Here is a 14,068-nt window from a genome sequence, read left to right as displayed (position 1 = left end):
AAATTATTAAAGGTCTAAAGACATGACCTGTGAAAGAAGATTGAAAAATTTGGGTTTGTTTAGTCTGGAGAAGAGAAGACTGAGGGGGGGACATGATAACAGTTTCAAGTACATAAAAAGGTTGTCAGAAGGAGGCGCAAGATAAATTGTTCTGGTTAAGCTCTGAGGATAGGACAAGCAGCAATGGGCTTAAATTGCAGCAAGGGTGGTTTAGGTTGGACATTAGGAAAAATTTTCTGTCAGGGTGGTTAAGCACTGGAATAAATTGGCTAGGGAGGTTGTGGAATCTCCGTCATTAGAGATTTTTAAGAGCAGGTTAGACAAACACTTGTCAGTGATGATCTAGATAATACTTAATCCTACCATGAGTTCAGGGGACTGGACTCGAAGACCTCTCAAGGTCCCTTCCAGTCCTAAAGTCTATGATTCTATGCCCTAATTAGGATAAGGGACCAAAAAAGACATGAGGGATATATGGTAGATCAAGAAAGAGAAACCCATGCAAATGGCATTCATTGTGTTATCCTGTCATTAGCATTTCTTTACACTTTGAAGCATGTTGACACAAGTTGTAATAATTATAGAAAAGAATGGCAGGGTATCATAGTCTCAAACCAGCTTCTTTCAATGGTGTCTTGTATATGCAAATAAAAGCCTACTGATTCTATTAACCCAGTGCTGATTAGGTATAATTTGATGTGGTTTTTGTTTTCTTTTTACAAACATTTCTCAGTTTAGTTAAACACAAGGAGACATGCACATTTAATTTATTCCAAGGTTAGGTAGCACTAATTTAAAGTAATGTTCAGCATATTCAATTTCAGCTTGTCTGAACTACCAAGGCAACTGAATGTTAACAATTCCAATAAAAAAGAGATGCTTTGCTTAGTTATCTGCAGTATGAGCCAAAAATAAGTTAATATCCCTGTGTGTACACACACACACACACACACACACACACCAGATTATTAAAAGAATGGATAGTAAAACAATCCCATAATTTCCCTTCTCATCCCCCTTCAATGCACATGCCCCAAACATGCTGCAAGACACTGCTGTAGTTAAAACTATTGGAGTTTGCAGGGTATGTAATAGGAGGTCCCACAAACTAGTCAGAGAATCAAATGTTAAGTGTAAGAAATTTTACCGTATTCTAGGCTTTTCCATTAATAAAAAAGATAAACAAACCTTCATACCTGTTTGGTAATGCCAATGACACAATGCCTGCATACACACAAGTGCTTTTATAATTAGAATTTCATCTAAAAAAACTTAACCAAGACCATACAGAACAAAATTTCTGAATCATTTGCTGTAGGTTTAAATGGGCCCTTCTAAACCAGATTTGAGCTCTAATCTAGTTTATCAGTTATCAAAGCCTCCCTGAGCTCAAAACCAGGAACAGGCTAGTCCAGTCCTTGCTGGTCCATTATCTTACAGTTCACAATATCTCTATATTGCAATTGCTCACAAAAAGAGGGTTTTATAGTTTCCCCATATCCTTGGCCCAGATGCAATGCAGTCCTCAAGCAAAACTAGTCCTCTAATCTTTCCTCACCTCCAATTTAGCTTGAAAAAATAATCTGCAGCAATAAAAGAAACCACAACACAGTAATAACTCCCAGCACCTGCAGCAACTTCATCTCCTTTTCATGATAGAAAGGAATTCCTAATGCCCAGCCACTGTCTCAAGGTAAATCAGGCTGATCCACAAGCCCCAGGGGTCATCTATATCTCCTCAGTAAATCCAACTGGGGATCCTTGATAGTGCCCATTATGTCTAAGCGACATGCCATTAGAACATACACTATACATGACTGACTGGCTACATTGGCATGTCAACTTCACCACATACTTAAAGGCTCACTTAGCACGTATTGTACATCTTGCAAAATATAATGGTTTTACAGAACATAAAGCATAGGATGCAGTGTGAATTTAATTAAGATGGTAAAACACTTTCCATCATTTATAAGGAAGCTTCAATGCCCCCTCTCCCCCACCATCATCATATTCTGCAAAGAAGATCCATTCTGTCTGAAATGTTATACATGTGGTCTGTTGCCAAAGAAAACCTTTTATTCTTGCAAAGTTTTAAGTGGCTCAGAGAAACTGTTTATGCCAGATATCAGTTCTTCTAAAAAAAAAGTTATCACTTTTGGAAATGCAACTATTTTTTGCCATTGCAGGTTTCAAAATCAGCTTTGATCTGGGAATTCTATATGTATTAACATTCACTCATACCCAGCAAGAACTAGTGCATATTGAACTATGCTGGTGGATAACTCATAAGTCACTTGTTACAAAAAACAGGAGTTTTGGGTGCTTTGTAAACTCTCAGATGATTGTAGCTTACATTAGGATTCTTGCATATCTAACAAGTCACACAGGCTTGCATTGCCTTATTTATTTTTAAATTTCATTATCTTCTGCTCTTGCTTTTCCACCTACAAATAACTTTCCCCATTGCCCAGAAACATATTTAGTGCATTCATGCACACACAAGACACGCAGTCTCTGTATTCATATTAGGATGCCTCCCCTCAACAGTGCAAAGTCAATGCAAGAACTCAACTTTTTTGCCTGAAGGAATACTATCGTGACCTGGTGACATAATGGTTAATTCCTGAATCTGAATATGGCCTGAAATAACAGGAATTGAAAGTCCTTTATCTTAGTGCATCAGCATCCACATCTAATACTTTACTTTTGAAAAATGTGCAGTTGAGAATATTGAAAATAAAATTCTAAAGCATCTAACTTAGTAGGCCATGTTGAACAAAATCAATAGCAGAAAGTATTTGCAGCAGCAAACATACTTCAGTGACTGCAATGACATAACAGCAGCTGTAATTGCAGAATTATGTGATCAAATGTCAAAAGGAACACAGACTGTGCATTATTAGAATTATAACTTACTTTGACAATCTGATCCTATCAGGTTCGAATCCAATTTTATCATCTCAGGTTAACTTAAGATCTTATGGTATTAAGTTTTCAGATGAGATGTGATTTAAGTAGCACCTGAAGATGCTGCAGTTATTGTGACAATTATCTAATGCATTTGAGAGAAACAGACGTGTTGCTCTAAATTATTTATAATGATATATGAAAAATGGTTTTGAAGTAAAAATGATTTATTTACTGAATTCTAACCTGCCACATAATATGGAATAATCCTTAAACAACCAAAAATAATAATAGACTGGGATTTAGTTAACAAATCAGAGATGGAAGAACAGGAGTGTTTTGAATACCTGGCAGGAATAAATATTGAATAAAAACAAGAGAGAGAATAGGTATTTCAATTAAATATAATGTCTGGCTGATTGGCAAGTGCTTTCAGGGTGTTATTCTTTAGCCAAATTAATGTTCAATGTAAACTGGAATATTTCAAACTCTGTTCAAGACTTTTTGAATCAATGTTTGACATTTATCATTGCTTATATTTTAAATGTTTTTTAATCTCCTTAGTTTCATATGTATCTGAACAGGGAATCAGTGAGGCAAACAGTTAAGACTACTTCCTTAATTGTGTTCAAATTTGCTTCAGAGCACTTATAATGAAATGGTATAATCTGCGTCAATTGTCAGCATTAAAAAGTTGGAAATGACCATGGTGTCTAATGTCCCAGTCTTGCAGTTGACTGTGTCCAATTGATCCCATTATCTGTGTATACGCTCATCAAATATGTGAGCACAGGGATTCCTTCCACATGGAGTTCGCTGCAGGATCAGGGACTCCACTGTGCAATATTATGCCAAATATTGGCTTTTTAATTGTGACTTTCATATAAGTTGCAAGGCTGAAGATACAATGCTTACATCAGAGATTCTTGTTTCTAATTATTGATTTCCAAAGAGTGCTCTGAACTTTGTGTTTACTGTCTATAATGTTTATAGTAAAAACAAATATAAAAATCAAAGTGAAGTTTTGCATTTAAGAATATTAAAGTTAATTAACTAGATTATATCTACAACAGAGCAGTGGTTGTCAACCAGGAATACACGTACCCTTTGGGGTACAAAGAGGTCTTCCAGGGAGTACATCAACTCATCTAGATATTTGCCTAGTTTTACAACAAGCTACATAAAAAACACTAGTGAAATCGTTACAAGCTAAAATTTCCTACAATGACTTGTTTATACTGTTCTATATAATATATCAGTGGTTCTCAAACTGTGGGTGAGTTTGTTCTCAAACTGTGGGTCGCTGGAGCCGGTGTTAAACTTGCTGGGACCAGGGCAGAAAGTCGATACCCGTGCCCCACCTAGCAGGCCCAAAGCCAAAGCCTATGTTTTTAAGTGAGGTGAAACCTGGGGTACGCAAGACAAATCAGACTCCCGAAAGGAGTACAGTCGTCTGGAAAGGTTGAGAACCACTGCGATAGAGGACTACTCTTGGAATCACTGGAGTACAAACATTACTTTCTAAACACTGACAATGTGTTATATAGGACACAAAAATAAAGACAGTCCATTTTTCTAAAAGAGTTTACAATCTGTACTGGGAAACCCAGGATGGGAAAGACTTTATCTATATTGTTTACACACACACACACACACACACACACACACACACACACAATTCTCCCATCTCCTCCCCTCGATATACATATACAAACATATTCTGGTCTACTGCACCCAAAACAATTTTATCCAGGGCACATAATCAACCTATCTTATTTTACTTACTATTATTGCTAACTGACTTCTTGCAGGTATCATGGAATAAAAGTTTTGGGGGATAGCTGAATGAGAAGACAGTGGCATGGTGAACTAGCATAGGGCAAAAGGGAAAGCACTGAAAAAGGCAGAGAGCTAGCAGTACCAGGAAGAAATGAATGGGATATCAAGGTTAGGGACATTTTTGTGGAGTTGTGCAAGGATTTATAATTCCAGAACATAGGGCCTGATCCTATTTATGAAAAATGTGATATAAGAGCTAGATATTATTATTATCCTGAAGCTAGAAGCACAACTTGTATAAAGAAGCATTTGTCACATAAAGGATCCAACCAATAATATTTAGACTGTTTCAGCTTTGGTTATTGTAGATGAAGGCAGATAAATAAAAATACTTTGAAAAAAAATCAATTTCTGGAAACTGGGAAGTTGAAAGAAGATAAAGCTAGGGGCAGATGAAAGATCAATTGTGGATAACATAATATCAAATTACAGGAATCCCCAGATGGAAAGATTAAACGATTATTGAGTATAAAGCAACACAATTTGTTTACTTTAAAAGATAATACTAAGTTAAAGCCAAGGGAAAAAAGCTCAAAGGAATACTGTTGCAGGCAAAAACAGAATCATTAGTGCATATCAATATAACACACATCATTTTAGAAAGAAAAATCAACTCCATAATTTGTTTCCAGATACAGAACATGGTAAGGGTTTGAGAATTTCACAGCCCAGAATCACCAAACAATGCTGCAGTTATCAGCCCTTTCAATGCAGTTTGCTAGATCAATTATTTCCCAAGCAGATTTTTCTCTCTGGAGCTGTAAAAATTAGGATATTCTTTTGTGAATGGATAAGTAACTAACTCTTCCATTCTTCCTTACAAATTAAAAGTAAACCTGAGAAACATTAAGATTAATGGCAAGTGGGCAATACTTGTTCAACTTCGTATTAAGCAATTATAATCTTAATAAATAGGCTGATAACATTAGTAGTTTTTGGTTAAATGCTAATTGACATGGTTTGTTCATTTTTCTTTGCAGTAATTTTGCTGTTATATTTCCATTTTCTACTTGTCAGGAATTCTTAAAACGGTAACACAAGTTTTTGGTTTTCTTACCTGAAAGACACCCAGTGAGTGACAGAAACAGAACCAGTCTCCATGACGACCACATCATTGGTCACAAAGGTCTTGAATCCCTGTTTGTGTGATTGTTAGCAGCTTTGACGTTTCTTCATTAAAGCTCAATCTAAGGAGATACAAGACAAAGTCTGTTAGGAGAAGTAAAAACATATCACAAAAATATGATAGGCTATTCAAAAAAACTCCCTAGATCCTAGTGTAATCCCAAGAGCTCTTTACGTAAAGTGGGAGGTGACATTTTGAAAGGGAGGTATTTTGAGAGATTCTCAAGAAAAATACAGTGTAGCACAGTACCTACCTATGTTAAGAGCTAACTTGTGAATGCCACTGTGTAGCTGCACTGGAGATTAAGGAGCCCTAGTTCTTCACTCCAAAGGCAGAGGTGTGTCAGGGCCCTACATTCCTGTTTCTCCTGGAGCCCAGAGTTATAAGTGCACACTGCACATTTCATCAGCAGGTGTAACAAATGCAGCTGAATATTTTTCCCCCGTGTCCTTGAAGCACTCTCTTGGTATTTTCTAGAGGTGGATGAAATAGTTGCAAAGAACAACTAGTTCACCAAATTCAACCACTTCCACTGCTTGCAAATTGTGCCAAAATAGGTTGCAATCTCCACTAATTTTTCACTGTTTGAAATCTCGTGGTGGATGTTTGATACAACCGCCATTTATAGAAAATAACTCTTTTTATTTACCTTATCCACCCAAGCTGACACCCATCCCATTGTTTTGTCTATCGCACCCAACTATTCAGTCTTGTCTAATACCTAGTTTGGGAGATTTTTAGGGAAGAAACTCTTCTTGCTTACAGGCCCGATCTCTGATTATGGTTCCTAGATACTACTGTAACAATTACAACTATATTAACAGATTGCAACCTACAGATTGTTCACTGTATTGCTTCAGGTAGTCAGCATCCATAATTCAAATGTCCAGTTGTTTTGACTAGGGCCACATAGCTATATTTCTGTTCCATGATTGGATGAGCTTTCCCTGGCTATTCTGCCATAATTGCTTACAGCTGGACCATAGTCATAACAGGCCCTTATGCAAGTGAACTCAACGAACCTTTACCTCTTGAAGTGCATGGGCCCCCATCAGCACCTGCCACAAGAGCAGACCCAGAATGCAGCATTCTGTACTGTGCACTGGGCCATTTAGGGAGGGAATGTGAATCACTTCCCTAACTCCCTCAGACTCAATGTGGTTCGCTTACAACCCTTAATTGGAACCATTAGCTAAGTGGCACAGTTTAGCACATCAACATTTCCCTTGTGGTGACCTCACTCATTCATTAGAATAATCACAGAAAGTGGATGCTGACGGGGTGCAACACAGTCGAAGCAAAATCATTTAAATGCTTCGAAGAATGTACAAGAATCTTTCTGCCAAATCATCCCCTTTAAAATGCACTCTGAACATCTCTACTTGTGAGCTATGTCGCCAATCTCCCCTCTTCTATGCATGCACAAACACACACACACTGCATGAACAAGGAAAGGCTGCATTTATTTATATACTAGAAAAGTTATTCTTGAAACACTCTAAAGGTGTAACTTGTCAGCTCTCATTTATATAGCAGGCCAGGTGCAGCACTCAACACAAATAAAGATTCACAATTTGGGATTGTTTTTCCTTTCAGGTATCTTAGACTGGGCATACTTAATATGAGGTGTACATGTTAATATATGCTCCTCTGAAATAGAACATAACTGCAGCTCATCTAAACCTCCACAGGGAACCCTCCTCAATTAATTATTAATGCCAGCTGCCTTTGTTTTTCACTTCTGTGATAATCTGTGTTTCAGTCAGTATGTTCCCTGGGTAGGGTGAGTTATCTCTTTCAGCATCCTCTGCTGGCCAGACCTATGGGAAATAAATATTTTCATTAATATTTAACTTTTTTTTTCCTTATGGCCATTTCTGTTAAAACTTGTAGAATACATCATTCCTTTTTTCTTTTTTTCTGCAATGCTATCCCCATTTTTATAAGACACAAAGCAGAAATTGTAAGTAAAATTCTGGTGATTTTTCTGTTGCAAGAACAGGGGGAAAAGTGTTTCCAGGACTAAAGGGAAGTGTGAGACTATCTCAAAAACTATTTCTGAAATGATAGTGACATTACTAACAAAAGAAGCAGTTGAACTCTAAATCGTACTATGAACAATATTAATTCCTGGTTTGTTGTTAGCTCAAAAATTCCTCAAAAACCTGAGGCATATTTTCATTTGGAAAAACTAAGAAAATAAGTTTTGGTTCAGTAGAGAAGTAGCTATATAAAATTCTATTGCCTATCTTATACAGTGGGTGAGACCACTAGATGATTTAATGGTCCCTTCTGGGCTAGAAGTCTATGAAACTATGAAAATAAATAACTGCTGTTAAAAATGAAAAAAATGTTTTGAAAAATGTGTCCCTGTTTCTCAAAGAATTTTAAAATTGGATTTTTCTAAAAAAAGCTCTGTAGCTGCTCAGAAAACATGATGAATTTTTCATGAACATGTCATTGAAGTTCAATGGAGCTATGACAGTTTGCACCAGCTGCAGATCTGCCCCAAAGATTTTTTCCAGCTCCAAACTGAAAATACTTAGCTGTGACCTACTTATCCCAAACCTAGCAAAACAAAACAAAAATTCAAATTCCAGCGAACAAACTTAATAAAGTAAAAACAGGTTGTGACACCAATGGAGTGGCTCTGTAATCATCTGTGAATTCTGTATGTTGACCTGGTTACTGGGACGCTTACTGTATGCAATAGAGGGTTTCCGTGGGGGGGGGGGGGGCGAAAACAAGAAAGATGGGAAACAATATCTCACAATAAGCCATTCCTCAGTAAACACTTAAGGGTGTTAAGAGTCAATGCCTGAACTTTTAGCTTTGAAGATTCTACCCTTTTGACAAGCAGGGTCAAAGCCCAGTAACTGACAAGGGCAAAGGAATTCTGCCTGGATTAGAAGGTATTCTCACTCTCTCTGAAGAGAGGAGGAAATTGCTTGGGGAAACCATACTGAGACAGAGCACTCACTGGGGTGTCTGAAGAAGTTAAGCCTGCTTAGACTGTCATCAGGGGATGGTAAGATAGGCGTTTAAAAATCTTTTTTCTCTAAATGTTTTGTTCCTACTATTAAGGTAAAGAATACTTTGGTTTTAAGAAGGCAGTCTGATCACTGCACATCACTGGTCGCAGACTGCTGAAGGGAAGAACCACAGGTGCTGCATCCAGTCAGACCTGTGGACAATGGAGCCACAGCATACTGTAGGCCAGAGCCTGGCCTAAGAGAGGGAGATCTGAGGAATTCTACTGTATGGTCCTTGTTGTAAATATTTAGAGCCACTATTCAGGGTGATCACAAGGGGCCATAGAGCAAGGAAGTAAGGGTCCGTGTAAACAGCATATAAAGACAGTCTGCCATTCCTCACAACCACGGTGGGCTGGATCTAATCTCTACACACTCCAGGGGAGAAAAGGCACGATGCCTAACACCTGAGGGGGGTGCGCTCAGAAGTTATGTCCACACAACAAGCTAGGGGTGCAATTCCCCTTCTTGTGTACGCTAGCATGACCAGATAGCAAGAGTGAAAAATTGGGACACTTTTTCTTTTTGGGGGGGGGGTATAGTTGACTATATAAGACAAAGCCCCTAATATTGGGACATCTGGTCATCCTAGTGTACAGATGCTCACACTAGCTATCATCGAGCTACAAGTATAAGTATAAATAGTAGCATAGCTGTGGTAGCACGGACAGCTGCAGAAGCGTGGCTTAGCTTTGCTGAGTATGTACCCACAAGTTTCAAGTGGGTTTCTACTCAGCACAACTATGCCTCTGCTGCCACTACCCAGCCTACCATGGCTAAACTGCAATTTATACCTATGCTGGCTCAATGAGAGCTAGTGCAAGTCTGAGTACATGAGCAATCACACCTCCGCTCTTATAGTAAACCTAGCTAGGGAGATCAGGAGGAGGGAAGAGATGCAGCTAGCCTTGCAACTGGGACACAGCTCAAAATTAATTTTGATTTATATAAATGGGTTAAGGTTTTCAAAAGTTATTATTGTTTTGGGATGTCTCAGTTGTGAGGTACCCACATGGAGACACCTTAAAAAGACCTGGTTTTAGAAAGTGCTAAACATCCGCCCTCTGAAAATTAAGTCTTTCAAGCTGGGCACCCCAAAAACCGAGGCAACAATCATTACTTTTGAAAATCTTGGGCATGAGCTATTTTTATAAAAACTGTTGATTTGAGAAATCTAACTTGACTTGGGCAGTATAACAGCTTAGACATCTGACTGCACTACTGTCTAAAGTAGAATGGGAGAATTTTCCAAGCCATTAATACCAGAGTCACTCAGACTTTCTGAAACATGAAAGATGTAGACACCAGAGACTTGGTGTCCAATATATATATTGGACACACACATATTGGGTATTTATTTGTCATGTCATATTTTCTTAGGTGGTATAAAAACAATCCTACAGTATAACCTTGATTTTATAACACCAATATTATGAACCACCAGTTATACAAACCATTTTTCCTGAGAAGGGGGGGAAAAATCACATAAAGTGATGTCTGTAAAGACCAAGTCGCCAACCCTTCACATTCCAATGCTTTTCATCTGCTGGAAATCACTTTGCAGTGGTTAGATAGGCAAGAAGAAAGCAATGCATTGTATATACTGTAATTTTGAGATGTGTGATTTTATGAACTTTTCTATTTTATGAACTCCTTGGTCCCCAGTTAGTTCATAAAATAGAGATTCTACTGTATTTCTTACCCCCCTTCCTTGTTTGTTTGGAGGTTTTGTGAAAATTGGAGTTAATTTTTCATCTCTAAACCTGGATCAATGTTCTTCCTAGAAATACAAGCGTTACACTACTGTAGTCTCACATTTCCCCTTTGACTTCTTTAACCTTTCCTTAACAGCTATCTTGGCACTTTAAAATGCTTTCTCAGTCTCTGCCAATGTTGAATGCTTGTCCTGCCTGCCCAACTGCTGCTTCAGCCTTTTATACTTTCCCTGGCTCTTCCAGATACTTTCTAAATATGGATTATGCTGGGCATTTGGACAAAGGAGCACATGCCAGAATAATGGAGATACAGGACCTATAGGGATTACTTTGCAGTATTTTGCATATTGCCACTTTCTACTTCCTAGTGTAACTGGACAAATGGAGGACAAGAAAAGAGGGCTTGTCATTGTCCCAGTACAGCACCGAGCTCGATAGCAGTGCTTTCCAAGAACAACGATAGAAAACTAGATGATAATAAAAACATATGGGAATATGGGGCTAGATTCTAGATTCTCACTTCATGTCAATAGAGTTGCTACAGGGGTGACATACTGGTTCCATTAAAGTCAAATGGGATCTATACCAATACAGCTGAGATCAAAATCTGGCCCAAGGAAAATAAGTGTTTGAACCTTCCACAAGAGACAAATAGAATTAAGCCTATACAGAAGATCTTCTTTATATTTTGTCTTAACAAATGAGACTGCTGAAACATGTACAGCCTTTAGGGTATGAATGGTTAATGGATATTCCTATCTCAAGGGCATGTCATAAGGTGTGTATTCCTAAAACTAAATTGGGGGCGGGGGAAAGAGACAAACATTTATACAAGCAATAATAAGCTACTCTGGTTTGAAAACTACACAACCTTCTTTCCAGGACAGTTTAGTTTATCCCTAAGATGCATGCTCTCATCAGAGACTTCAGGCTCCTGCCCTTTGTTGCGAACACCCTACATAAATATTTAAATTTTCCCATAAGAAACTTGATATGGAATCACTCACTGGGTGGCAAGAATATAGTTTCTTTAAGAACAGCCCCGCCAGGCAAATGCTGCTTAAAATTATTTTAAATATCACTTTATCCGAATCCCTCTTTTCCCCCCAAATCATGTAGATCTGCATATAAATTTGAACCCTGAGACTTGAAATTCGGTCTGTTTGGGATAGGTTCATCAGCTTGACTGGTAAAGCAGTGCATTGGAAGCCATGAGGGCATCCCAAGGATATTAAATACTATAGATTTCTTTTGCATAATGTGATTGAAATAAGCTCTGAGGTCATTTTGTTACTTATTAAAAGGAAAGATGGTGTCTCTATTATATATATTCTGATCTCTTACCGTGGATATGCAGATTCATGAACAGTTTGTTAGATAAGGACGAGATGAATTTTGCCTGCCAGCAATTTTTAGAAACTAGTCATCTAAAATTAAAATGGAGCAAATAATTTGCCACTAGTAATTTATCCAGCAAATCTAGGTTTTTTTTTTTGTTCAAAGAACCATCAAAAGCAGTTTTCAATTTTCTTGTGTTTGGGGGGGGGTCTGGGGGGGGGGACTTGCATAATATCCAAATAATTATTTAGCAATTTGTTTTAATTCCATGGATTGATTGTGGACAGTTCATTCAAGGTATTCAGCACCCAATATGCTCTATTGAAGCTAGTAGGTATGGGTGCATAATCTCGTTTCTGTTTCTGAACTGGATGGGTGCCTAAATACTTCAAGTTTCAATACTCATGCAGTACTGCAAAGCCAAGCGCTCAAAAATCCTGAGTTATATTCCTTAAAATACTGATTTTACTGATAAATCTGGAGTGCATTATATTTGCTTTCTGGGTTTTGAGCTTTTAGGGATCAAACTTTCCAGTTTCTCTTCTATCCATGAAGATTAGATTTTTTAAAAAGATATTTGACTAAACCAGTTATGCTGATGCAATCCTTAGTATGGACACTGCTATACTGCTATAAAGGTGCCTTATTGTGGCATAGTTTCTCTCTCTTCCTGAATGGGAATACGCTATACCAGTACAAGCACTTTTATAACAATATATCATAGAATCATAGAATACCAGGGTTGGAAGGGACCTCAGGAGGTCATGTAGTCCAATCCCCTGCTCAAAGCAGGACCAATCCCCAACGAAATCATCCCAGCCAGGGCTTTGTCAAGCCTGACCTTAAAAACCTCTAAGGAAGGAGATTCCACCACCTCCCTAGGTAACCCATTCCAGTGCTTCATCACCCTCCTAGTGAAAAAGTTTTTCCTAATATCCAACCTAAACCTCCCTCACTGCAACTTGAGACCATTACTCCTTGTTCTGTTATCTGCTACCACTGAGAACAGTCTAGATCCATCCTCTTTGGAACCCCCTTTCAGGTAGTTGAAAGCAGCTATCAAATCCCCTCTCATTCTTCTCTTCTGCAGACTAAACGATCCCAGTTCCCTCAGCCTCTCCTCAGAAGTCATGTGCTCCAGCCCCCTAATCATTTTTGTTGCTTTCCGCTGGACTCTTTCCAATTTTTCCACATCCTTCTTGTAGTGTGGGGCCCAAAACTGGACACAGTACTCCAGATGAGGCCTCACCAATGTCGAATAGAGGGGAATGATCACATCCCTCGATCTGCTGGCAATGCTCCTATTTATACAGCCCAAAATGCCGTTAGCCTTCTTGGCAACAAGGACACACTGTTGACTCATATCCAGCTTCTTGTCCACTGTAACCCCTAGGTTCTTTTCTGCAGAACTGCTGCCTAGTCATTCGGTCCCTAGTCTGTAGCAGTGCATGGGATTCTTCCGTCCTAAGTGCAGAACTCTGCACTTGTCCTTGTTGAACCTCATCAGATTTCTTTTGGCCCAATCCTCTAATTTGTCTAGGTCCCTCTGTATCCTAGCCCTACTCTCCAGAGTATCTACCACTCCTCCCACTTTAGTGTAATCTGCAAACTTGCTGAGGGTGCAGTCCACGCCATCCTCCAGATCATTAATGCACATATTGAACAAAACTGGCCCCAGGACCAACCCTTGGGGCACTCCGCTTGATACCGGCTGCCAACTAGACATGGAGCCATTGATCACTACCCGTTGAGCCCAATGATCTAGCCAGCTTTCTATCCACCTTATAGTCCATTCATCCAGCCCATACTCCTTTAACTTGCTGGCAAGAATACTAAGAATATCTAAGGCAGTTGCACCACTAACTACTAGTATAGTTAAAACAGTACAACTTGTGTGACTTTAGATAAGTCCTTACACAATATAGACATTGTGCGGAAAAAAGGGTGTGTGTGAACCAAGAATTAACTGCTCTACATTCTTATCTTGTGCCAGTAACATTAGTCACAGGGGACATACAAGTCACTGCTACTTCAGGCAGCAATAAATTCCGCTTTATATAGAATTCTATGCACAAAGCAAAAGAGTCATGTTCAGAAAGACAGTGGGA

The 14,068-nt window shown here is 38.6% G+C and overlaps 1 protein-coding gene across 2 annotated transcripts in view; it reads right to left on the bottom strand.

Annotated features, from left to right (window-relative positions):
* The window catches only part of CNTN5 (contactin 5), a 968,120-nt gene that overhangs the window by 559,534 nt on the left and 394,518 nt on the right, over window positions 1-14,068 (bottom strand). For both annotated transcript variants that reach the window (XM_026651597.1, XM_026651598.1), the window contains exon 3: window positions 5,807-5,936. In XM_026651597.1, coding sequence (XP_026507382.1) covers window positions 5,807-5,864 — 58 coding nt within the window. In that variant the 5' untranslated portion in view covers window positions 5,865-5,936. The remainder of the gene's footprint in view (window positions 1-5,806; window positions 5,937-14,068) is intronic.

This window comes from Terrapene carolina, unplaced genomic scaffold (assembly GCF_002925995.2).
Source record: "Terrapene carolina triunguis isolate 2854851 unplaced genomic scaffold, T_m_triunguis-2.0 Scaffold97, whole genome shotgun sequence".
Lineage (NCBI taxonomy): Eukaryota > Metazoa > Chordata > Testudines > Emydidae > Terrapene > Terrapene triunguis.
Note: the sequence above shows the minus strand (reverse complement) of the source record. Positions and strands in the feature narration are given on the sequence as shown.